A 26165-nucleotide genomic window follows, 5' to 3' on the forward strand; every position below is an offset into this window, starting at 1 on the left:
ATGGCAGCTTCATCATCATCATCTTTCTTTTCTGAGTACGGACTGCTTTTGTATCTGGAGGAGTTGAACAAAGACGAGTTAAATAAATTTAAGTTACTCTTAAAGAATGAGACCGTGCAACCTCAGCACTGCCAGATACCCTGGACTGAAGTGAAGAAGGCCAACAGGGAGGATCTAGCTAACCTGATGAACAAGTACTATCCAGGAGAGCAGGCCTGGAGTGTGGCTCTTAAAATATTTGGCAAGATGAACCTGAAGGATCTGAGTGAGAAGGCAAAAGCAGAGATCAGCTGTGAGTGATGCTAAGGACAGATCTGGGATAAGAAGGAGGGAGTATTTCCTGGAGCCCATTAGAATGATTTTATAAGAGGGACGTAGGAATTAACCCATGTGGTAGGACACAAGCTCCATGGTAGTTATGTACATCTGAGAGCTTGTCGGATCATTTGAGAACTACTGATGGGGACAAGATAATTTTGAGTACTGTTACTCAACCTGGCTCCTTTGGGGTTAATTCATCCATAGTGTATTAATCAGAGTGATTAAAGGAATTGAGTGATAGAATTATCCCATCCTCCAGTGTGCCTTTGCCTCAATTATAACAAAGTCATGTTGTTGTTAGGTGCCATGGTGTTGGCTCTGACCCATTGCAACCCTCTACAACAGGACAAAATGCTGCCTGGTCCTCTGCCATGCTCACATTTGTTATTATGCTTGAGCCCATTGTTGCAGCCGCTGTGTCAGTCCATCTCATTGAGGGTCTTCCTCTTTTTCACGGATCCTCTACTTTACCAAGCACGATGACCTTCTCCAGGGACTGATTCCTTCTGACAACATGTCCAAAGTACGGTGATGCAGTCTCGCCATCCTTGCTTCTAAGGAGCATTCTGGTTGTACTTCTTCTAAGACATAAGACTAAAGTCATAGGCTAGGCCACATTTTGAGAACCTCTAATTTATCATCTTTGCTGAAATACAAAGGAGGAATGGGCTAGACATAATTCAGGGACATGAGCAAGTCAGTGTTTTTAGTCATTTTCTGGTATGATATATTGAAGACTCCTCATATCTAAAATTTCTTACCCAAATTACATGGATATACAGCTGCAATTATCTCGAGCCTCTGCGGTCAGTGTAGACAAGGAAACTGAGGCTTAGACTAGACCTTTTGCCCTAGAGTTACGGGTATGAGAGCATGGCAAGAGGTTTCATTGATGTTCGTACCACATCACTTGCTCCTACAGCTAGGCTGGTGGAGTCTGAGACTCTGTTGGCTCTAGTTTTCCCAAACCCGGCCAGTAATAGATTTGGACCACTGAGATGAAGATCCTGGCCCCAGTTCTGGCCATTACCAAAACTCCCCTTGTTCTTGATAAGTCTCATGAGCCTGATGAGATGGGTCTCTCTCTCTCTCATGTTGCAGCAGCAACCCGGACCACAGAACCAGAGGCCAGCAAGGTCAGAGAGGCCCAGGGAGATCAGGAGGCAGTACTTGGTGAGTTGTGACAAACATTTAAATTGTGATCAAAAGGAGGAATCAGATTTAGGTAAAGATGAAGCTATACTTTCATTCTACTTGGACACTTTTAAGCATTTTTTTCCCTTTCAAAACATTTCTCGGGCTGTGCTTCAATACTGATCTCTATTAATTATTTACTTGTATACAGTGAATTATTTTCACCTGTAGATTCAGGTCTGCCTTCTCCTCCTCCCCTACTATTATTTTTAATTATTGCTTCTGTTCTTTTTTATCTGTATGATTCTGTCCTCCACATACATATCTTTTTTGCAGAAGTATAAAGAGAAAATATTTTTAGAGAGTATCTAATTAATTTTCCATCACTTAATTCATTTTTCTGCATTGTCAGTTCTGTTTCTTACTACTTCTAATGCATGTTCTAATTCTACAAGAATATTTTTGTTTTTATTTATATTCTCTAAACCAGCTTCACTTTGATTTCTGCCTGTATGTCTTGTTTCTGACTCCAAATGTGGTATTAACTTTGCAATCCATAGAATTGTTTTGGTCATGTGTGTCACTGTTTTTTGTTTTTTTCCTGCTCCATCCTAAATTACTTAGGTGATGGAACAGAATACAGAATTCAAATAAAGGAAAAATTCTGCATCATGAGGGACAAGAACCCTTTACTTGGAGAATCCGAAGATTTCCATCATGAAATTACTCCAGAAGATCGAGAGCTGTTGGAACATTTGTTTGATGGGGATGTCGAAACTGGTGAACAGCCACGGACAGTGGTTCTGCAGGGGATGGCTGGAGTTGGGAAAACAACCTTGGTGAGAAAGGCAATGTTAGATTGGGCAGAGGGCAATCTCTATCAGCAGAAATTTGAGTATGTTTTCTATCTCAGTGCAAGAGAAATTAACCAGCTGAAAGAGAAGAGCTTTGTTCAACTTGTATCAAAAAACTGGCCTAGCAGAGAAGGCCCCATTGAAAGGATCATGTCCCAGCCAGGTAGTCTCCTTTTTATTATTGATAGTTTTGATGAACTGAACTTTGCTTTTGAGGAACCTGAGTTTGCACTGTGCAGTGACAAGACCCAGGAACACCCAGTGTCCTTCCTTATGAGTAGTTTGCTGAGGAAGGTGATGCTCCCTGAGTCCTCCTTACTGGTGACAACAAGACTCACAGCTTATAAGAGACTAAAACCTTTGTTGAAGAGTCACCATTGTGTAGAGCTAGTAGGAATGTCTGAGGATGAAAGAAAGGAATATATTTACCAGTTTTTTGAAGACAAGGAGTGGGCCATACAAGCATTCAGTTCACTAAGAAACAATGAGACACTTTTTAACATGTGCCAAGTCCCCCTAATGTGCCGGGTCATTTGTACTTGTCTGAAGCAGCAAATGCAGAAGCGAGATGATGTTACCTTGACCTGCCAAACCACCACAGCTCTATTTACCTGCTTGTTCACACTTGTAGGTAGAAGCTGTCCTAGTCTACCTGACCAAATCCAACTGAAGAACCTGTGCCACTTGGCTGCCAAGGGAATATGGACTATGACATACGTGTTTTACAGGGAAAGTCTTAGAAAGCATGGGTTAAGTAAATCAGATGTCTCAGTTTTCCTGGACATGAATATTCTTCAAAAGGATTCAGAGTATGAAAATTGCTACGTGTTCACCCACCTACATGTTCAGGAGTATTTTGCAGCTATGTTCTATACGTTGAAAGGCAATAGGGGAACCAGGGACCATTCCTTGCAGCCTTTTGAAGACTTGAAGCTGTTACTTGAAAGCAAAGCTTATGAAGACACCCATTTGATGCAGATGAAATGTTTCTTGTTTGGCCTTTTGAATGAAGATAGAGTAATGCAATTGGAGAAAACTTTTTATTGTACAATGTCACTGGGGCTAAAATGGGAGTTAATTCAGTGGATAGAAACCTTAGGAAACAGCGAATATTCTCCATCGCAGTTGAGATTTCTGGAGTTGTTTCACTGTCTGTATGAGACGCAGGATGGAGCATTTATAAGCCAGGCAATGAGCTGTTTCCAAAAGGTTGACATTGATATTTGTGGGAAAATCCATTTGCTTGTGTCTTCATTCTGCCTTAAGCACTGCCAATGTTTACGGACCGTTAAACTGACTGTAACTATAGCACTTGAGAAGATGTTAGACTCAAGGCCCCCAGATGAAACTTGGTAAGTGTGTTAGGTCACCTCCCTGGAAGTGCCTTGTAGGGGGGGTGAAAGATTTTGTCAGAGGGAGGAGTTACTTTAGCTGAGGTCCCAGAGTTGGGATGATCTACCTTAAGACAAGGAGGCCAGGCATTTAAACACACTGATTTTCAGTGAGGAATGGGTAAAAACTTGGGTGAAATGGCTCTCTTCCCTGAGGGCAGTGCCAGGAGATGATCTTGTCTGGGAGCGATTAGCCATCAACATTCCCAACAACTAGGAATGAGTGCTTCACTTCAGTGGGGGATGTGATGGTGCAATCTTCCATCCACAGTAGTACGTATACTTTTTAAAAATAATGCCCTCCAGAAGAATAAGGGACCAGAAATTGTCTTCCTGCTGAACCTGGTATGCATAGGTCATCTATCTGGACTATATTCTGCCATTTTCTGCTGACCTAGCCCACTTTCCCCATTGCCTAGACATAAGTCTGCCTTTGTTTCACAGTTTATGAAAGGTCTTACCCCCTGAAGCACCTTTCTGGAAAGAGTCAGAGTGAAACAAAGAGCTAGTAGGTACTGAATGAATGTTTCTGGAAGAATAAATCAGCCATCTGAGTTTTATGTATATTTTTTTACCCTACTCCTTTACTCAAGTTGCCTTTTCTGACTTGACTCATCTAAGCCTGGGAGAAGAATTGAGGTGTTGCTATGTATTGTACAGCATATAGTGAAACAGATATTTAACATCTCCAATTTAATGCTGGTCACAACCATATCTCAATTTTTTTTTTTTTTTTTAAGATTACGAAACTGAGATTCATAGAGATTAAAAGCAGAGCTGAGCTAGGACTCAGGACTGTTCTCCTCCAGTCCTTATCCTTGTAACCATTAGGCTATCTTCTGTTTTATTCCTTATTATCTTTCATTTGTCTATAATGAGTCTACTGATAATATGGAGCCTTGGTGGTATAGTGGTTAAGAGTTCAGCTGCTAACCGAAAGGTAACAGTTCAAATCCACCATCCCCTCCTTGGAAGCCCTTACGGGGCAGCTCTACTGTCCTATAGGGTTGCTATGAGTTGGAATTGACTTGAGGGCAGTGGGTTTGTTTTTGTTTTTTGTATTGATAATACGCCTATAACTAAATTATAAAGCACTTTAAAGTTTACAGAGTACGTTTATATACCCATGAAAATTGACTATTAAATCCTTAAAACCCTGCGAAGGGAAATGACATTTCCATTTTATATAAAACTGGAGCTCATAGAATTGATTGACTTAGCTTAAATATAGCTAATAAGTGGTAGACCTTGGGCTCAAAGTTGGTGGCTCTTAACCTACATCAGTTTCCTAATGTTTACTCATCAATCCTCATCTTATTCTTTGTGGTCGTGTATTTTTCTTCTTGATATTGGCTCTTCATATATTTGAAGATTTTTTTCTTGTCCCTCCTGAGTCGTTTCTTCCAATGTGAAGCCTCTCTAGTTCTTATTGTGTGTTTTGGAGGGGATGAATGGAGCATGGGGGAGCTATTGGGGGAAAAATCCTCTGAAGTGCCAAGAACAAGACTTCTAAGTGGACTGTGTCCATGCCAGCTGCACTGGAGGCTCTTGCCATTTCCCAAGTATATTTACCTTGACCCCAATATCATCATCTGAGGGTTCCTTGGGCTGAAGTTGATTAATTGATCTTTTTCCATTTATTTAGGCAAATAGATCATGATCACATTACTCATTGCTGGCAAGACCTCTGTTCTGTGCTTCATACAAATGAAGACTTGAGAGAATTGGACCTGTTTCATAACCACCTTGATGAATTAGTGATTAAGATTCTTTGTCAAGAACTAAGGCACCCAAATTGTAAACTACAAAAACTACTGTAAGTGTGGCATGAGAAAATTTAATGGAGTTAATTGCAATTCCTTTCTTTGTCCCACCTCCCACCCCTGATCAGCAGAAACCAACAGTAAACTAATACTTTAAATCCATTGAAAAAAATAATGACATGAAAAAAAATCATAGGAATGCAGGAGCATAACTAACTTGTTCTGGGAGAGAGTCCACAGCAGAGCCTACATGCATTTTTGAAGCTCAGTTAGGAATTTTCCAGATGAAGGAGGACTCAGCGCTAAGGCATTCTAGGCAAGATAAAACATTTTCAAAGACATGTTCTGGAACACTGACATGTTTCATTGTGTCCTCAATTATTATTATTAAATTGAGGACTAAATTACATTCAATAAAACACACAGATATTATTAAGTGTTCAGTTCATTGAATTTTAACAATTATATACTTCTATGAAACCAACATCTACAACAAGATAGAAAATATTTCCATCACTCAAGAAAGTTTCCTTGTACCTCTTCTAGCCAATCCTTCTACTCTAGCCCAAAACCAGCCCAGTTCTGTCGAGTCGATTCCAACTCATAGCGACCCTATAGGACAGAGTAGAACTGCCCCATAGAGTTTCCAAGGAGTGCCTGGTGGATTCGAACTGCTGACCCTTTGGTTAGCAGCCATAGTACTTAACCACTATGCCACCTGGGTTTGCCAGTCCCAAATAATCACTTTCTAACTTCTATCACCATAATTTAATTTTGTCTGTTTTTGGAAATTACTTAGTTTTGATCCATACAGTATATATTTGTGTGTGTGTCTTCTCTTGCTTAACAAAATGTTTTAAAAATTTTATCCAAATTGTCGCATGTTTTAGTAATTTATTTCCTTGTAGATTAGCATTCAATTGTATGTCTGTACTACAATTTGTTTATTCATCTCTTACTAATGGATGGCTGGCATTTCCAATTGTGGGCTTTTATGAATAAGGCTGCTATGAACATTCTTGTACAAGTTTTTTTTTTTTTTTTTTTGTAGACATGTGTTTTCATCTCTTGGGTTAACACCTCGGAGTGAAATTGCTGGTTCATAAATCTATGTTTAATGATTTAAGAAACTTTTAAGAAATTGTCGAACAGTTCTCCCAAGGACCATTTTATAAACCCACCAGCAATATTTGAAAGTTCCAGGTCTTCTTCATCTTTGCCTACATTTGCTGTTGTCAGTCTTTTTTATTTTTTCTTAGATTTGTATACCCTATTGCTTTTTTTGGAAACCCTGGTGGCATAGTGGTTAAGAGTTCACCTGCTAACCAAAAGATCAGCAGTTTGAATCCACCAGGTGATCCTTGGAAACCCTATGGGGCAGTTCTACTCTGTCCTATAGGGTCACTATGAGTTGGAATCAACTCGGTGGCAGTGGGTCTTATCACTTTTTTATATTTTGGCTTATTTGTATGTCTCTCTCCCTCTTGTCTGTCAGCTCTACTAGGAGCTGAACTAATCTGTTTTTCCTTGGTATCCAATGTCCGGCACTGAGGGCCCAACAGGTGCTCAGCTGTACAAATTGAATGCTGAATAAATACAAGGTATTTGCTTCTGTTAGTACTGAAGATAAATGTTCGTTTTCTTTTTTACAGGCTTCCCACCAGATGTTTTTCTTAGAATATCAGTGCTTTTAATGAGTTGTGGCTTTAGATTTCAAGCAACTAGAGTAGGATTAGTCTTGCAATAGATTTTGTGATTAAGAAGTTCCTGCAAGTTCTTTCTGCTGGCCCTCAAAGATCCTTCCCACTCCCACACACACATTGTCCCTTCACTGTATTTCACCAATCCAAATTCTAACAATAGTTAATGCCTTTTTTTGGGTTAAAAGTCTTCCTCTTTTAGAATGCAGGAGTCCCTTCAGGGGATGATACCATAAGACTGCTCTTAGTCTTTCCTACCTTAATGTGGCCTTATTTACTTAGGTACCTCTCCCTAACGATTGAGTTTATACTTTCAATTTATATTTAGTTAGTGTGTTAGGTGCTTTTACTATGCGATGATGGTTAGTGCTCAAAATTGGAAAACTTTCTTTTTTTTTCATGTGTGTGTTTGGCTAAGCGGGGTGAGGGCAGATGATGAAAGAGGAAGAAAGGGGAGGTGCTATTATAAAGGGAGGTTTTTGAATAGTGAGCAGTGTGGACATAGTGAGCATTTAGGGCTAGCGGAGGGCACTATAGAAGGATCAGACACAGCTGACACTCACTGAATTAGAAGGTGGAAAATAGGAAAATGACAGGTTTAAATTGCTTCACATTTTGCTTTGGGCTGTCTCTGTACATACAACATAGTCCACGAGATGACCAAGCATATTTTCCAGTAGTGTATTTTGCTAATGATACATACCAAATAGTTTATCAACTGTGAACTCACTGTAGATTATTTAAAGGATTTCAGTATTGTGAATTAATGTTGTATTTGAAGTATTTGGAATGTCCCCAGTTATTTTGGGGAGTCAATCCTGGAATTAAAAAATTAAGAGGCCCCTCTTCTCCATTTCCTGATGTTATCACCTTCATCTTTTCCTTCAAGTTTAAAAAATGTCAATTGTCAGCACAAAAGTAGGTATCTAAGTTGTAACTCAACTGGTTTTCTAAGCATTATCCTGAAATGTGGATTTATGACCTGACCTTGAGTAGGACATAAGAGATGGCAGGAATAGTCAGATAATATCCAGGAGTTGGGTTTGAAAACAAAGGGATACAGGAACCAGGGACAGACATGATTTTGTAACACAACTCCTCTCCTACCCACCCTACCCACCCCTGCATATTTTTCTTCTGAAGGTTGAGATTTGTTTCTTTTCCTGATGGTTGCAAGGATATCTTTAGTATTTTGACTCAGAACCAGAATCTGATACATCTGGACCTGAAAGGAAGTGATGTCGGGGATAATGGAGTAAAGTCATTATGTGAAGCGTTGAAATGCCCAGATTGTAAACTACAGAATCTGAGGTAAGTCTTTCTTATTTATTATAATTGAGGCTTTTTTTCTGTCCAAAAGAATCTTCAGTTGAGGCTTGAACAGTGTCTTCTACTGATAAACCTTGACGTGGACCCAGTTACCGACTTACAGGTGGGAAACCATCTGTGTAGGTCAGTTGGTAGGGCTTCTTGCACCAGTAAATAGGATGCTTTGACTTAAGTCATTAGAGCTGTGTAATAATCTAGCATTGTGTTATCTAGGACTAGATGTTTTTCCACTGTGGATGGCTACTGGGAAATAATCAATAGTCTTGTAGGCCTTCTATTAACATTTCATGTCTCAAAAAGTTCAGTTTTCTGCTTGCTTTAGTTCTCATGCTCTAAGAGTTATGGAGCATGAGATTGGCCACTTTAGTCTTCTCTGTGCGTAGATCATGTTAAAACTTTTTTAGAATTCCATTTTGATGTTTTATTCTCCCTACTGATTTTAGATGATATGGGTAATGAAAGTATTGATAAGTTAGTATGTTTTTGCCAGTCTGCCATGCAAAGTATGATCCCTAGTTATTGTAAAGATTTTGCAAATTTTGAAATAAAGTATTTCAGGAAACTTCAAATTCCTGAATCTTGCATAGCCCTTGTAATTAGGCATGCTGAAAAGGTACACCCAATCACTAATTTTCATGTGGATGTTTCACTATAATATTTACTAAAGGTTCCCCTCAAGAAGGGGAGAAAGAGCTGTTTTCCCTGTCTTGATAACTTTTTCCACATCGTGTACCTGATGATAGGGCAGCTCTTAAAATACATTGAGCAAATAGGTTGTCTTGAATCCATGGCTCCTCCTGTAAGAAGACATTGTTCTTTTCATTTAACAGCTTTTTGCTGCTAATCTTCATTTTGACAATAGGTAGATGAATTCAGTTACCATTGGGAATTTGTTTTTTAGTCTCATCAGTTATAGCTTATCTGGAAAGTTGTTGGGTGATTCTTGAATACACATTGGGCAGGCTTCCCAGAAGGACCCAAATGTAAGCTAATCTGTCTAAGTTGCTGAATCATATCTAGAGGGTCAGTGTGGCGTCACCATCCTCAGCTCTCAGCTTCCCTTTTGATTGATTCATTGGTGAATGATATTAATATAAATGACACCAGACATCTGAATTCAAGAAAACCGTTTATGTATACATACATATATATGTATATATATACACATTATTACCCCATGCATGTGAGAAGAGAGGGAAGGACCAATGATCTTTTTTCTAATTTGACAAAAATATTTTTAATACTTGTAACATTAAATGCAAACCAAACCAGTTGCTGTTGTCAGTTTCGACTCATGGTGATCCCATGCATGCGAATAGAACTGTGTGCCACAGGGTTTTCAATGGCTGATCTTTCAGAAGTAGATCAAAGGCCTTTCTTCTTAAGTGCCTCTGAGTGGACTTGACCCTCCAACCTTCCTGATAGCAGCCAAGTGTGTTAACTGTTTGTACCATCCAGGACTCCATTTTATCCACAGGTCGTATAGTGTTGGAATTTTCCAACAAGAAGAGCTCTATCCAAACACAGTGTATTAGATTTCCATTGTTTCTGTAACTGCCTGCCTGGCTGCTGGTATAATACCCTTTTCAGGACAAGGTGAGGTTTTCAGCCCTTAGACTGTGTTCCAGGTCATCCATTGGGATCTAGCAGCTTCTCCTGCTCCCACTTCTATGTACCCTGAGTATGATGAGGAGAAACAATTCCTGAGTAACTCCAATTGACAGTCCTTGATCAGAAGGAATGGCTGAACAACTCCAAGTGCCAGGAACACTGCTGCCTGACCCTTCTTAAACTACCTGATATCCCTCCCAGCCCTGTACAAAGCAAAAGTTGTCTTTAAGTATGAGTCTCTAAAAATATGGGCTCTACATGCACTTCTACTTCCTTCCCTCTTTTACTTTTAGAACGCTTGTTTCCTTTCTGACTTACCTCTTGTTTTCACTCCCAAGAACCTGGTGGCCCAGAAAAGGTTTGTTTGTTTGCTTGCTTGCTTTTTTTTTTTTTTTTTTAACTCTAGGAGTTGACTCTCATGAATAAATGAGATCTTGGAAGACACCACTGGAAGTCAGTTTTTGCTCCTGATTTCCTGACCATCACTGTTCTATTTCATAAGTCAGAGTGTGTAAGAGTACCAACGTCCTTCAGTCTATCTTTTTCTATGTTGTAGTTAGTGGAGATTACTCCCAGATTAAAAAAAAAAAGATAATCATTTAAAAATATTTTGAATTCCCTGCATACATATTGTCATAGGGAATTGGGAAGTGGGGATGGAGGAGAGAAGCCTCCCACATTCCCTTCCTAAAATCTCTATCAGAAGCTTGTGAAACAATGAAATGACCCATCTGAACTTTAATTAAATAACTCTGGTACTATGTAGGGAAGTTGGATTTTCAGAAAAGGACCTAAAACCTGGGAGATCACCACCATCTGGCTGGGTGGGTGATGGTTGTACTTCTTCTCTGAAGATGGTCATTTGTTTCCCTGTACTGTTTTCCAGGCTGGAATCCTGTAACCTATCTACAGTTTGTTGTCTAAATATCTCTAACGCTCTCATCAGAAACCAGAGCCTGATATTTCTGAATCTGTCCACCAATAATCTATTGGATGATGGAGTGGAGCTGTTGTGTGAGGCCTTGAGACATCCAATGTGTTACCTACAGAGACTGTCGTGAGTCTTTCAGTTTTGTTTCTTTGTGGGCTCATTTTTTGGGGTCTTCTTTTTTTTATATAGCTTAATTATGAATTGGATAGAGAAACTATTCGGGTCTGGACACCAACTGGCTCATTTGTCAATCCTGGATAGGCCTACATATACCTCCTCTTTTTTTTTTTTTTCTGTTACCTCCCTCCCTTTTACTTGACTTTTAGAAAATCTTCTTTCTTATAACCTCATTTTCATTCTTTTCCAAGCCTCTCCTCTCGCCTTCCATGCTTTGTTTCCCCACACCCTGTACACAGCTCCTATTGGATTCATAATTTAACTGGGTTTGATGAGGATGATTGTATAATAGAGGTGTAGGGGTTGTGAAGAAGAGAAACATGAACTTTGGGAAATGACTCATCCCTTCCCATCTGTGTTTCTCCTTCAGTATAGAAAGATGTGGCCTCACAGTAGCTGGTTGTGAGGATCTCTCCTCTTCCCTCATCAGCAGTAAAAGACTGACACATTTATCCTTGGCAGACAATTTCTTGGGAGATGATGGAGTAAAGCTTATTAGTGATGCCTTGAAACATCCACGGTGTACTCTACGGAGCCTTGTGTAAGCACCTAATAGTTTTTTGTCTTTCTGATACAGTAATATGTCTTGAAATATATTTAACATGGGATATTATGAACATATTCTGTGCCTTGCTTTCCCCCCACTGTTATCGTTTGTGATGCTGGTGGTGGTGGTGATGATAGTAATAATTGGCATTTATTGTGTCCTTACTCTGTGCTGGGCACTGTCCTAAATTTGTTTAATCTGTACAATAATACCTATTGAGGTCAAAGTGGCTACCTGTGTTCCGGGTGCCTTATTGCACAGATGAAGAATGTAAGGCTTAGATTATGCAACTTGCCTAATGTTTTATAACAAGAAAATGATGGATTCAGGACTAAAGTCCACTTATCTAACTCCATAGTTTGAGCTCAGAACAAAGTATTTAAGAATGGTATATATGAATACTATTACACAGAAATATGGTATTCCATGGTATGGCAGGATCACAGTGTGATCATTCTGCTCATTTGTCAGATAATTTCCTGGATGTGAAATGGATGGGCCAAAGCTTTTATTTTGTTAGATAAGTTGCTTCCCAGAAAGGTTGGTAATATTCCCAGCAGCTGTCTAAGGGCCTGCATTTTAATACCCTTATCGGGTATCCGGAAACCCTGGTGGCATAGTGGTTAAGTGCTACGGCTGCTAACCAAGAGGTCGGCAGTTCAAATCTGCCAGGTGCTCCTTGGAAACTCTATGGGGCAGTTCCACTCTGTCCTATGGGGTCGCTATGAGTCAGAATCGACTCGACAGCAGTGGGTTTGCCTTTTTTTTTGGTATGGAGTATCCACAATCATTTTAATCCGTATTAATTAGATAGCTGAAAAATAACTTTGAAAATTATTTGATACTGAGCATCCTTTCAAATGCTTTTAAATGCTTTTAGCTGTTGATATTCTAGAAATTCCTTCTTCACAGGCTCACTTTTCTGCTAGATCTTGTTTTTGCTGATTTGAAAAAACTCACTATTATGGTTATCTACATTACATATGGAAACCCTGGTGGCATACTAGTTAAGTGCTACAGCTGCTAACCAAAAGGCCAGCAGTTTGAATCCACCAGGCACTTCTTAGAAACCCTATGGGGCAGTTCTACTCTGTCCTACAGGATCACTATGAGTCGGAATCAACTCGATGGCAATGGGTTTTTTTTTTTCTTACATTAAAAAAAAATCTTATATTACATATGCATTATTAATAAGTTTCTTCTTGCTTAATTTCTGACTTTCTTTTTGGTCATTTTTAGAATATAGAAATTTAAAAACTTTGTGAAATCAAATTATTTCCTTTGTGACTTCTAGAGTTCTTGTTAAAATTTGAAATACCTTTCTTTAAAAAAAAAAAAACCTTTAGAATATTCACTTTTATAATTTTCTAATACTCTTTATGGTTTAAATTTTTAATATCAAAATGTTTAACTTATCCAGAATTTTATTGGAAGGTTTAAACTTATTTTCACCCCATATGTCAGGACTGTTGTCGCAAAATAATTTATGGCACAATCTCTCTTTTCCCTCTTGATTGGAAATGCCACTTTTATTATGTGTATTATGTGTGTTATTGTGATTACTCCTACTCCATTTGCTTGCTCCTGTACTCCATGTAGCTACTCCAGTGTCAGGGTACTATATTTACGTACAGTGTAAAGAGGTTAACATTTGATCTGAATAAGAAAACTTCTGAAGAACATGAATCCAGTTTGTAGCACAATTTGGTGCAGACCTAGGTTTCCCAAATGAGACAGCCAAAGAGGCAAGAGGGAAGCAGATGTTTGATCTGAGATGGAAGGGTTGTTGAAGTGTTGGCAAGTAGTTGGGGGATCCTAACATGAAATCTTTTCAAAGATCTAAATCTCTGGGCAGTGATTCCATCTTTCCTCACATTGTTCTTCCTACAGGCTGAGGCGTTGCAATTTCACTTCGGTTAGCAGTGAATATCTCTCAGCTTCTCTTCTACTCAACAAGAGCCTGACACATCTGGATCTGGGGTCAAACTGTCTAAAAGACGATGGAGTAAAGCTTCTGTGTGATGCCGTTCGGCATCCAAGCTGTAATCTTCAGGATCTGGGGTAGGTTTTTGTGTCTTGACTTTTGTTGTAGCTTCAACTAGAATTTCTGTGAGGGCATGGGACACACAGAGTCTGAGAGCTCAGTCTGTATCAGAAGAAATAATAGACAACTAATTCTCACTTTCATTCTGCCTGACACAAACCAGGGAAGTCTGCTTATCAGATTTTTTAAAAAACAATAACTTCGATAGTTGAGATCAACTTTCCTCAGGTAAAATGCACCAAAGACATCAGATTGAACAGTTGCCACAGACCATTCTGCTAGGCCCAAGGCAGTATTTATAATACTAGACTTTTTTTTAAACAAATTTTCTCTTACTGTCACCATAATTTTTTCCTTGGTTGTGCCCCAGTGAGTTTATTGTGTCTTTGCTACTTGATATCTATGAAGCTAAAATTGTGCTTTACTTGTTTTTCTTTCTTAAACTCAGGTTTACAATTCTATATAAGGTCAGCTTCTATAGAAACTGTAAAGAGAATTAAAAAAAAAAATCCCACAATCAAATAATTCTTTAATGGTAACTGTTTATTTCTATCACATTCTCTCACTCTCTGAGCAAGTGTACATACCTACATATACATACGTTACGTGCACATGTAATTGTAGTTATTGTAGAGGCACAACTTTTTGTGTTTTCGTTTTCATATAGCAGTATTCCAGAAATACATTTATGTATTTATATACAATTATCTTAGTGATTAAGGGGTTGTGTGCTATTTAATATTTCATTGTATAAATCTCATGGCTAGAGTGAAGAAAAGACATGTATATCAGCAATTTCAGCTCACTTTTAGCTTAAGTGAATCATTAAGGGTCTAATCCCAGCATTGCTTTTAGAACTGTAATCTCAAACTCATACCCAAGGGTGTTTCACTTTGAATGGACTGGCTCATGATAACCAAATTTCCAAATGAATTTAATAATTGATTATCACGCCTGTAAACACTGAGGTAATTGAATTCTCAGGTCCCATAAGCATCCCTCCTTCAAGAAAATGTATATGATGGGTTACTATGTGATCCTCTGAAATTTGATTATTATTCAACTGGAAAACAAAGTTGTATGTAGTGGATATTATCATTGAATGCACTGCTTTCATTTCAACTACAGGGATATAATTTGTAAGTGACCTATTCATTCAAGCACACTTTCTCACCTTAGCATTTGCCATAAACACACAAATTTGTGCTTTCTTAGCTACCGTTATAGCCTCTTTGCAGGCCATGCCAATTTTCTCGACAAATATGAGTTAGATGCTGAGGAGACTAGAGGTTACTAAGGAAGTGCTCTTGTCCTCAAGTAACTTAAAAAAAAGCGGTAATGACAGGCACATATAAAGCTAGCTATGATATATTCTATATTTTGCTACAATGATATGGCAAAAATTCCAAGGAGCAGCAATGAAACTCTTCACGGAGGAAGAGTTATTTTAGGCTTGAAAGGTAAAGAGGATTTTGTTACACGCAGATATCCTGGGCAGAAGAAGAGAGTAAATAAGGAGAATAATGACAGATGTGGTACGTATTTGCAGAACAGTAGATAAAACCAAAAAGAAAACCAAACCCACTGCCGCTGAGTTGATTCCAACTCATAGCAACCCTCTAGGACAGAGTAGAACTGTCCCATAGAGTTTCCAAGGAGCGCCTGGCAGATTCGAACTGCTGACCTCTTGGTTAGCAGCCATAGCACTTAACCACTATGCCACCAGGGTTTCCAGATACGTATGATTATTAGAGAACAGGGTGGGGAGCAAAGTTTGGAAAGAAAAAGCTTAAGGCTCGATAATGAATGCTCTTGAATCCCACACAAAGGACTCCGGAGAAATAATCTTTTTACATACAACTTTCTTTTTTAGAGATAATTTGAGATTTTCCTGGAAAGCTTTTTAATTTCAAATATATATTCAAAAATATATTTCAGAGTGAAAGCCAAGAGACCTGTGGGTTCCTTGGGAAAACTTATACCCATTTCTTAGTACTGTTAGGAATATGTTTTTATACCCTTGATTTGGGAAGCTTGGTAGATAACCTCTCTTCAGGAGGAAACAGTTTTACCCTTTGGTTTACTTCTGTTCATAAAGAAATCCCATCTGTTTCTCCTGTAATGTTAGATCTTCCCATGTACAGCCTGGATTGTAGATTGAAAAAGAGTCAGAAAACAAGTTCAAGTACTTGGGCACCTCTCCTATGAAGAAACAAAGTAAGGCTCAACAACTGCAGGACTCACTTCTTTGTGTCTCTTGCAGACTGATGGGCTGTGCTCTCACCAGTGCATGTTGCCTAGATCTAGCTTCTGCTATTTTGAACAACCCAAACTTGAGGATCCTGGACCTTGGCAACAATAATTTACAGGATGATGGAGCAAAAATTCTGTGTGAGGCTTTGAGACATCCAAGCTGCAACATTGAGAGACTTGAGTGAGTACATGGTTTTCCAACAGGAAAAGGATACCTATATGGTGTCTAGTGTAGCTAAAAAGTTTAGTATATGGAGAGACGATGAAAAATAGCCCTGGAAGGTTATTTTCAGAAATAAGAATCTGAATTTCGAATATCTGGATCAATGTACTGCATGTTCTTTAGAATCTGTATTTCCCATTTTTTTTGTGCCCCCTTTAGTGCCTTGGACAGGAAATGTGTTAAGTAAATGGTATGTTATTTGGGCCCTCCATGTTCTATCATCTTTCAAATATTCCATTTTTCTTGAATTCATTTTGCTTCTTAAATTACTTTCTATCTGGAAAATGCTATCTCTTCTCTCAAGGAGTTTGCAATCTAATAAAATCTAATTCTGTATTCTGGATACCTTTTATATTCAATCCTATATAGTTTAGATTTTCTTTTTAAATCTTGAACTGATATTGACTAGTACATTTTTACTTACATAACATGAATTACTGACCTCTGGATCAAGCATTGTGCCCTGTGTGTGTGGGAAGCCCAGGCACAATGATGCATCTCATCCTTTAGGAATTTAAGTCTCCCAGAGAAATCTTTTCTGATTCTTTGAAGGTGTTGTTTTCCTGTGTTTCAATTGACTGTTCATATATATTTTATCATGACAACAATGGCATCATAACTTTTGGGTCTAAGAGTTAACTTTACTGTTTCATGGATAGTGGCAGAGGACATGACTCTTACACAGACAAAGGCTATTACTCACAGTACAGCAAGTAGCATGACCATCAGCGTGTTTGTGGCAGTTCCCTTATCCCCCAAGTCCCACAGGGGCAATGGAGAGGACCCAGATGGATGCCTGCATATGCAGTAGGTTGCATCACAGGAGAGGAACACTGAGCTTGAGGGATCCACCGTTTTATAGCAAGCAGTAAGCAAGCCTGCTCTCTGTCCTGGAAGGAGACATTACCCCTTAATTCCTTCATGGACCATGGAATATTTAAGCCTGTGTTACATTTTCTGCGCCTAGGGGTTTATTGGCAGGCATCTGAGCCACTTTAGTATGTTCTGGCATCATATCGGATACTGGTGAAATTGCCTAAAAAACAAGGAAGTTGGTCTGCACCACATTTAAGTGCTAAGAGCCATTTGTATGAGAGGATGCTTCCCAGAGAAGTGAATATGTGAAACTTTTGGCTTCTGTACAGTCAGATAAAGCCTACAAGTATGTTTACTATTAACCTTTGGGTTACTGGGAAGGTAAAGTACCAGAATTCGGAAATATTCAAGTAAATGAGTTATTTAGGGGGTGAAACAGCTTGTGATGCACTTCCTGGGCCACAGGACTGATATGTCCTGCATGTGTGGTGTGCTTCATGGAACATGGTACCAATATGGCCCACTCTAAATCAAGCTGATAATAATTATATGCAGGAAGTGCAATATTTAGTATTTTATGTGCATTTCTGTATTTTTGGAAAGTTGAGTAAGATTTTATGGCTCAAGTGTAATCAGGAAGTGTGATGCATTATGGGACCAATGTGTCCTGTATGTGTGATGTGCTTCATGCAACATGGGACTGATATAGTCTGCTTGCAATTCACACCCCATTTTTTCAAATAATAAAAAACTACCAACAATGATTCAGCATCCATTCCATCAGTGAAAAAACGTGGCATCACCAAAAAATTCCAAGTAATAATTTATCCATGAAAGGATTAAGGTTGCTTATTGCAAACAACAACCCTGGAGAATGGCCCAGGAAAAGAGTCGTTAGGACCTTGCATTCCTGTTAGCAAAACGTGGGAGAGTGAAAGACCCATGTAGGAGATTTTCCAACAATATCTACCCCTCATTTCTACACAGTCTTGGCTTCTGGTGAGTTTTCACAAGAGTATGCTACTCCATTGGCCGCTGTGATTAATATGATGAACAAAGGTTGGGACCAAATCTGTTCAATTTGTGTCAGGAGAATTTGGCCCTTTTTCTCCTTTGTGTTTCCAAATAAACTTTCAAACATGAGCTTATCAAGTTACATACACACACTGACATTTTGATTGGAATTGTATTGAATTTATTGATTAATGAGTCAGTGTACCAAAATAAAATGTCTTCCTGTTTATTTAGGTCTTCTTCAGTGTCCATCAGTAAAACTTAGTAACTTTCCTTTAGTGGCCTCTTATTCTGTTTTGTCGCTATATTTCTAGGTACTTGGTATATTTCAATGATAATGTAAATATTTTTACATTTTTATCTTGCTTATTCCTTATATAGTTAATTTTTATATGCTGATTTTATATCCATAAGTCTTGCCAAATTCTCTTATTGATGCTAATCTGTTTTTTGTAGATTTTTTTTGATTTTCCTAGATAAAAACTTATACTATTTGGGAATAATTTCTTCCCCTTTCCTATCCTTATATACATATTTTCTTTTTATTGCCTCAGTAACTGCTAAAACGTGATATAACTGACAAGTGTATGTAAAAATATAGGAGTGGTAGTAACATCAGAACCTGTCTAACTTCATGGGGGATAACTGACCAGGAACAGCCCAAAGCTGATTCCCATGAGGTGGAGGTCAGACATACCTCTACTCTCCAACCTTTTTACCAATTTTGTCTCTCTTTCTCTCTCCTTCTGTCTTCTGCTGCTCACTGCTGCTTCTTTCTGTCTCTAAAAAAACCTCTCCAGCTGCTTCTTTGTCTCTAAAAAACCTGTGTGGGGCTGACTGCTTAAATACACAAACTTCTTGTCAACTTCAAGACATGGCATTCCTACCAGAGCCACAAACTGACCAATTCCCTCACTAGGGCACAGATACCTCATTTGCATAGTAGGCTACCACTCACCTCATTTACATAGTTTATTTGACCAATTCCTGCAAGGTGCATGACAATCACAGGGCAGACTGCAGCCTAGGACCAGACAAAAAGTATCAAACCAGCTTGTTTACAGCTTGCCCAGGAAATGTCAGTCAACCCAGGACAAAAACAACAAACCCTCTGAGGTAGGAAAACTAGGGCAAGGTAACTCCTCAGGGCTTAGGGGAAAAATCTCTCAAGCTGTTTTTCCAAAGAACCAAAGCAAAAGGCCACATAAAGGAACCCATTTCACGACAGTGTGTTTCCTTATGTTGTACCCAGTCTTGAAAGCAAAACTTCATTTCTACCCATTTATCCGTTTAAGACATTTCCCTTATATTCCAAGTTTGCCAAGAAATCTTTTTCCTTTTTTTAAAGTTGTGAGTAGATGTTGAGACTTAACGAAATTACCAAATGTGGTGAGTCATGTTAACTATTATGTATCAATCTTAAATTCTGGGGCTAAAATCAACTTGGTCTTACATCTGTTTGATTTTTTCAGCTAATACACTAAAACTTAGAATGTTTGTTCATAATTAACATTACGTTATAATTTTCCTTCTTGTGCCGACCCCATCAAGTTTTGGTATCAAAATGACAGTATCTTAATTTAGTTCAGGATTGTACTCTCTTTTTCACTTTCTGTTTTCTGGAAGAATTTGTGTCATACTGGAATTATTTCATCCTTCAACTTTGGTCGAAATTTCTGGTGAACTCATTGTGTAGAGTTTTGTTTTTTTTTTTTAACTTTTGATTCAATTGAAAACATAGTTATACATTTATTTAGGTTGTCTTTTGATAGGTAATATTTTCATGATTTTACCCATTTTATCTCAATCTTAACACTTTTTGGCGAGTGTCATGTTTTATTACCTGTTTAACTTCTAAACATCTAGCTATGTCTTCTTTCTCATTCTCGATATTTGCAATTGAGCCTTTTCTCGTTTTCTTCGCAGACTATAACATTGTTCTCTATATTGCATATGTCTTCTGTTTCACTAATTTGTTTATATTCTATTATTTCTTTACTCTTTTGCTGGGTTTATTTCACCATTCTTTATAGATTCTTGAGGTGGATACTTAGTTCATGTATATTGTTTTCTAATACAGGTATTTAAGGCTATGATTTTCCTTCTAATCATTGCATTAGCTTCATCCTACAAATTTTGTTTTGATATGCAGCGTTCTTGTTACTTTCTAATCCAAAATATTTCTAAACTGCCTTTATTTTCTTTGACCCGTAAGTTATTTTAAAGCATACTTAATTTTCAAATATAAGAGGGTATTCTTGTTACCTTTTTAAATTTGATCCCTATCATTGTGGACTGAGAATATGCTGTTCATTATTTCAGTTTTTGAAATTTTCTGACATTTGCTTCATGACCCAGTATATGGTCAGTGTTTGCATATGTTCCATGGTGTACTTAAAAATAATATGAAAAGTTAACATGGAGGAATCTGGAAGGCATTATGCTGAGCGAAATGAGTCAGAGGCAAAAGGACAAATATTGTATTAGACCACTATTATAAGATCTTGAGAAATAGTAAAAACTGAGAAGAACACAAACTTTTGTGGTTACGAAGAGGGGAGGGAGGGAGGGAGAGGGTTTTTTATTGATCAATCAGTAGATAAGAACTGCTTTGGGTGAAGGGAAAGACAACACTCAATACATGGAAGGTCAGCTCAATTGGACTGGACTAAAAGCAAAGAGGTTTCCGGGATAAAATGAATGCTTCAAAGGTCAGCGGAGCAGGGGCAGGGGTCTGGGGAACATGGTTTGAGGGGACTTCTAAGTCAATTGGCAAAATAATTCTATTATGAAAACATTCTGCATCCAACTTTGAAATGTGGCATCTGGGGTCTTAAATGCTAACAAGTGGCCATCTAAGATGCATCAATTGGTCTCAACCCACCTGGAGCAAAGAAAGTGAAGAACACCGAGGTCACACAACAACTAAGAACCCAAGAGACAGAAAGGGCCACATGAACCAGAGACCTACATCATCCTGAGACCAGAAGAACTAGTTGGTGCCCGACCACAATCGATGACTGCCCTGTCAGGGAGCACAACAGAGAACTCCTGAGGGAGCAGGAGATCAGTGGGAGGCAGACCCCAAATTCTCATAAAAAGACCATACTTAATGGTCTGACTGAGACTAGAGAAATCCCGGTGGCAATGCTCCCCAGACCTTCTGTTGGCACAGGACAGGAACCATCCCTGAAGACAACTCATCAGACATGAAAGGGACTGGTCAGCGGGGGGGGGGGAGAGAGATGCTGATGAAGAGTGAGCTAATTAAATCAGGTGGACACTTGAGAGTGTGTGGGCAACTCTTGACTGGAGGGGGGATGGGAAGATAGAGAGGGAAGCTGGCAAAATTGTCACGAAACGAGAGACTGAAAGGGCTGACTCAATAGGGGGAGAGCAAGTGGGAGAAGGGAGTAAGAGGTATGTAAACTTACATGTGACAGACTGATTGGATTTGTAAATGTTCACTTGAAGCTTAATAAAAGTTAATTAAAAAAAAAAGACAAAAAAATAATAATAATATGAAAAGTTGTTGGTTGCAGTATTCTATATCAGTTCATTAAGATTGTTAATTTTGTTATTTTTTATTTTTGTCAGATTGTTCAATTACTGTGAGAGGTACATAAAATCATACTAATGATTCTATATTTGTCTTTTACTTTATAGTTCTGTTTTGTTTATATATTTTGATATGGTGATTAATGACTACAAATTTAAAAGACTGCATTTCCTAATGAATTCTTAATGAAAACCTTTGTGTCTTATAATTTTTGTCCTTAGGTTTACTTTGTGTATTATTTTTACACCATGCTGTAATTAGTGGGTCTATCCATCTACATTAATGTGAGTCCCATGTGGGCGACAACTTAAAAAGTTTTGTATACTCAGCATCTAGATAGGCACTCAGTTGTTCAATGGCTAGGTAAATTAGGGTGAAAATTTAATTAAAATTAGTTGCCTGGGAGGAACTTCAGGTGCAGAAGTTGAGATTAACATTTTTCAATTCATGGTATTATATTATCATTGAGTTGTGCAAGGGCTCTCAATGGACTGATTGCTTCGTTGGTTGGCTGGCTAGCTGGTTAGTTTATCTCCATTAACCATTCTCCTTCTCACCTATAGGCAACTGATTCAATGGTTTAAAGTATTCAACAGAATTGTGAGTATCCTTGTAAGATATGTAATGTTGGTTTTGTATGCATTTTTATTTGCATAAATGGCATGGTGCTATGGTGCTAGAGACCTCATTACACCCACTCCTCATATATCGACACAGTTACATCCCAAAGACCAGGTTGTTACATGAAAGTCAGTGTTACGAAAAGATGGAGAATGACCACAACAGATCACGAAATGGAGAATGACTTCGTTCCGTAACCGCCGTATTACATCATTCCGTAACTGCTAAATTACATCATTTCATAACTGCCAAACCACTAAGAATCATGGCCCAGCCAAGCTGACACGTAACCTTAACTATCACAGCCAGCATTACTCTCGCCTTGCACCTTGGTGTTCAGATAGTAAATTTTTTAGTATTGTTGTAAATGCAAAATGTCAAATAATGAGATAGTCGACAAGTGAGGAGTAGGTGTATGTACAGTGCCTTGTTTTTAAACACTCGATACCAAGTTTCTAAAATCTCTTGTTAGTATACATACATCTAGTTCATTGATTCACCTGCTTCATAGCATTCTAGTGTGTGTCTTACATGTTTTATTTATTCCCCGGGTTATAACTGCTCTTGTCGTTCTTAGGTGCCATTTAATCAGTTCTGACTCACAGCGACCCTATGTACAACAGAACAAAACACTGCCTGGTCCTGCACCATCCTCACAATCATTGCTATGTTTGAGCCCATTGTTGCACCCATTGTGTCAATCCATCTCTTTGATGGTCTTCCTCTTTTTTGCTGACCCTCTATAATTATGAATTTGTAATTCATAAGTTAGGAAGGGATGTTTTCAGCCGATAAATATTTAATATTAAAGACTATTATAAGTGCTTCTATTCTTTGAATGTATGCTAATTGTGTTCTTATTTTTAAGCTACTGGAGTTATCGCCATTCCAGGCTCAGATTTGTTATCTGCTCGTACTTCGTCATGGGATAAAAAGTCATTTTTATCTTCTCTCTTACCTGCAGGTTGGAATACTGTGGTTTGACTGCTCTGTGTTGTCAGGAGCTCTCCGCTACTCTTAGGAGCAACCAAAGACTCACAAAAATAAATCTGACACGGAATATCTTAGGGCGTGAAGGAATAAAAACGTTGTGTGACGCCTTGCAGTCTCCCAGATGTAAACTACAAATTCTAGGGTAAATCTTCATTGGTTTCTGAGGGGAAGAATTTCCTGTAATGAGAGATTTTGAGAGCCACCCGTTTCTTTCAAGCTCAGGGTCTACTTCTTTTCATATTATAGCAGCTTGTGTATCTCTGGGCAGTTTCTAGGGCCTTATTTGTTTTCCTCCCATAAGGTTCGGTTTGGAGAGAGATAATATAACGCAGTGGTTAAAAAGCTGAATTTGAAAGCTGAGTTTGAATTCTGACCCTGCCACTTGTTTGATGTTTGAGCTTGGGCTAGTTGCCTAAACTGTGTTTTAGTTTTGTTATCTATAAAATGCATGAAATGATAAGACCTACCTAGACCTATTGAGGAAGCCCTGGTGGCACAGTGGTTAAAAGCTTGGCTGCTAACCAAAAGGTTGGCAGTTCGAATCTACCACCCACACCTTGGAAACTCTATGGGGCAGTTCTTCTCTGTCCTATAGGGATGCTATGAGTCAGAATCCACTCAATGTCAATAGGTTTGGTTTTACCAGTATAACTATTGAGAGGATAGACGAACTGAATCAATATAGGCTAAGTAGTGTTTTGTATTCCATTCTCCTTCAAATGCTGTCTCTTTCTCTCTCTGCCTCAGTTCCCTTCCCCACTCCTCAGTCATGTTAGTATGTCCTCTCTACTTTAACACAGCAGTTTTGTTTTTTTTCCTGAAATAAATTCTCCTCAGAGAAAGTAGAGGGCTATGGGGAAATAAGATGCAAGAAAACAGATGTTCCCTTGTTTTCTCAGGTTGTGCAAAGAGGCATTTGATAAGGAAGGCCAGAAACTGCTGAAGGCTGTGGAAGTTAACAATCCACATCTAACCATTAAGTCCACCTGTAATGACCAGAATGAAGAAGATGGGTCCTGGTGGCAGCATTTCTGATTTGAAGAACCTGGTACAATTAAAAAAAAAAAAAAAAAAAACCCTCAGTGACAAGTACCGGGGCTCTTACCTTTAGATATCCTATGACCAGACATAGTACATTTAACTTCTGTTAGATACGGTTAGTTACTTCTCTGTAAAATGTCTGTTCTCCTTCACATGGGCTTGGGAGGCTAAAGTAAAATGAAAAAGTTAAAAGTTCACTGAAAAGTATAACATGATATTTTTAGTTGGCTGCAAAGCTTAAGAACTCAGATGAGAAAAGCCTAGAAGTGAGACTAGGGGGCACGGCCAGGGAAGACTGTTAAAAGCTATCACCTTGTTTTCCATTCTCTCCCCTTCCCATGGTTAGGACTTAGTTCACAGACTTGCCGTCTCTGGCAAGTGTTATTGGAATGTTTCCCCATGTGTGTTCTGGGGACCACAGGTATCAGAATCACTTGGTGTGAAAAAGACTTGCTGAATCATAATCTCTAGGGTCCCAGGAACTAGCATTTTTAATCACTTCCCAGGCAATACTTAAAAAAAAAAAAGGTACATTAATATTTGAGAATCACTAGTCCTAGTCTCAAAAGATATGGGCATCTATTCTGCAATGTACATTTTCTGTAGCCTACTGTGAAGGATAAGGAGGTTTAATTCCTTTTAGGGGATGTAAGGTTATTGGGTTAGGGCTAAAAACAGGTTACTCCCCTTGGCAGAAATAATGGCATAATAAAATCTTCTGTAAGTGCCGTTTCTGTTATTTGTTGCTATGTAACAAACTACCTTAGTGCCTGTCTTGGTTATCTAGTGCTGCTATAATAGAAATACCACAGATGAGTGGCTTTACCAAACAAATTTATTTTTCACATTTAGGAAGCAAGAAGTCCGAATTCAGGGCGCTGGCTCTAGGGGAAGGCTCTTGTTCTCTGTCTGCTCTAGGGAAAGTTTCTTGTTTCTTTTCAACTTTTATTGCTGAGTTCTCTGACAATCTTATCGTTTGTATCTTCCCCATCTCTGCTCAGTTGCTGCCTGCTTAATCTGCTCTTCTATGTCTCAGAAGAGATCGATTTAAAACACATCCTACACTAATACTGCCTCAATAACATAACAAACAAAACCCAAACGGGATTATAACTACATGTATAGTAGGATTTACAACACATATTTTGGGGGGACACAGTTCAATCCATAACAATGCCCTTTTATTATACAGTAAAATCTGAGAAAGCCAAAGCCCTGTAAGGTGGAAACCTGTCAGAGAAGGAGAACTCAAATGTTGTTGTTAGGTGCCCTTGACTCAGATCTGACTGATAGCAATGGAACAAAACACTGCCCTGTCCTGTGCCATCCTCAGTCGTTATGCTTGAGCCCATTGGTACAGCCACTGTGTCAGTCCATCTCACTGAGGGTCCTTCTCTTTTTCACTGACCCTCTACTTTACCAAGCGCAATGTCCTTCTCCAGGGACTGAATCCTCCTGATAAAATGTTCAAAGTATGTGAGATGTAGTCTTGCCATCCTTGCTTCTAAGGAGCATTCTGGCTCTACTTTTTCCAAGACAGATTTGTTGGTTCTTTTGGCAGTTCGCGGTATATTCGGTGTTCTTTGCCAACACCATAATTCAAAGGTGTCAATTCTTTGGTCTTCCATATTCGCTGTCCAGCTTTCGCATGCATGTGACGTGATTGAAAACACCATGGCTTGGGTCAAGTACCTTCCATTAAAATCAGTGATAGAAAAGTGGTAAGACTCCACCCTGTCAAGGCAGAAAATTTGCAAGACCTGGGGAAAAAAGACAGTCCTATTAAGTTCAGGCTCTCACTGGTTTCACTATAATGCTCCCCATGGCATCATATGGGGTCCCT

At 38.7% G+C, this 26165-nt stretch overlaps 1 protein-coding gene across 1 annotated transcript; it reads left to right on the forward strand.

Moving 5' to 3' along the window:
* Positions 1-24316, forward strand: NLRP14 (NLR family pyrin domain containing 14). The gene is made up of 11 exons (XM_049891270.1): positions 1-292; positions 1423-1494; positions 2080-3661; positions 5346-5516; positions 8307-8474; positions 10990-11160; positions 11582-11752; positions 13649-13819; positions 16066-16236; positions 23253-23423; positions 24181-24316. Exons 1-11 carry the CDS (start codon positions 1-3, stop codon positions 24314-24316), a joined length of 3276 nt encoding a protein of 1091 aa, XP_049747227.1.
* Positions 24317-26165: the final 1849 nt, after the last annotated feature.

The sequence above is a fragment of the Elephas maximus genome, chromosome 7 (assembly GCF_024166365.1).
Source record: "Elephas maximus indicus isolate mEleMax1 chromosome 7, mEleMax1 primary haplotype, whole genome shotgun sequence".
Lineage (NCBI taxonomy): Eukaryota > Metazoa > Chordata > Mammalia > Proboscidea > Elephantidae > Elephas > Elephas maximus.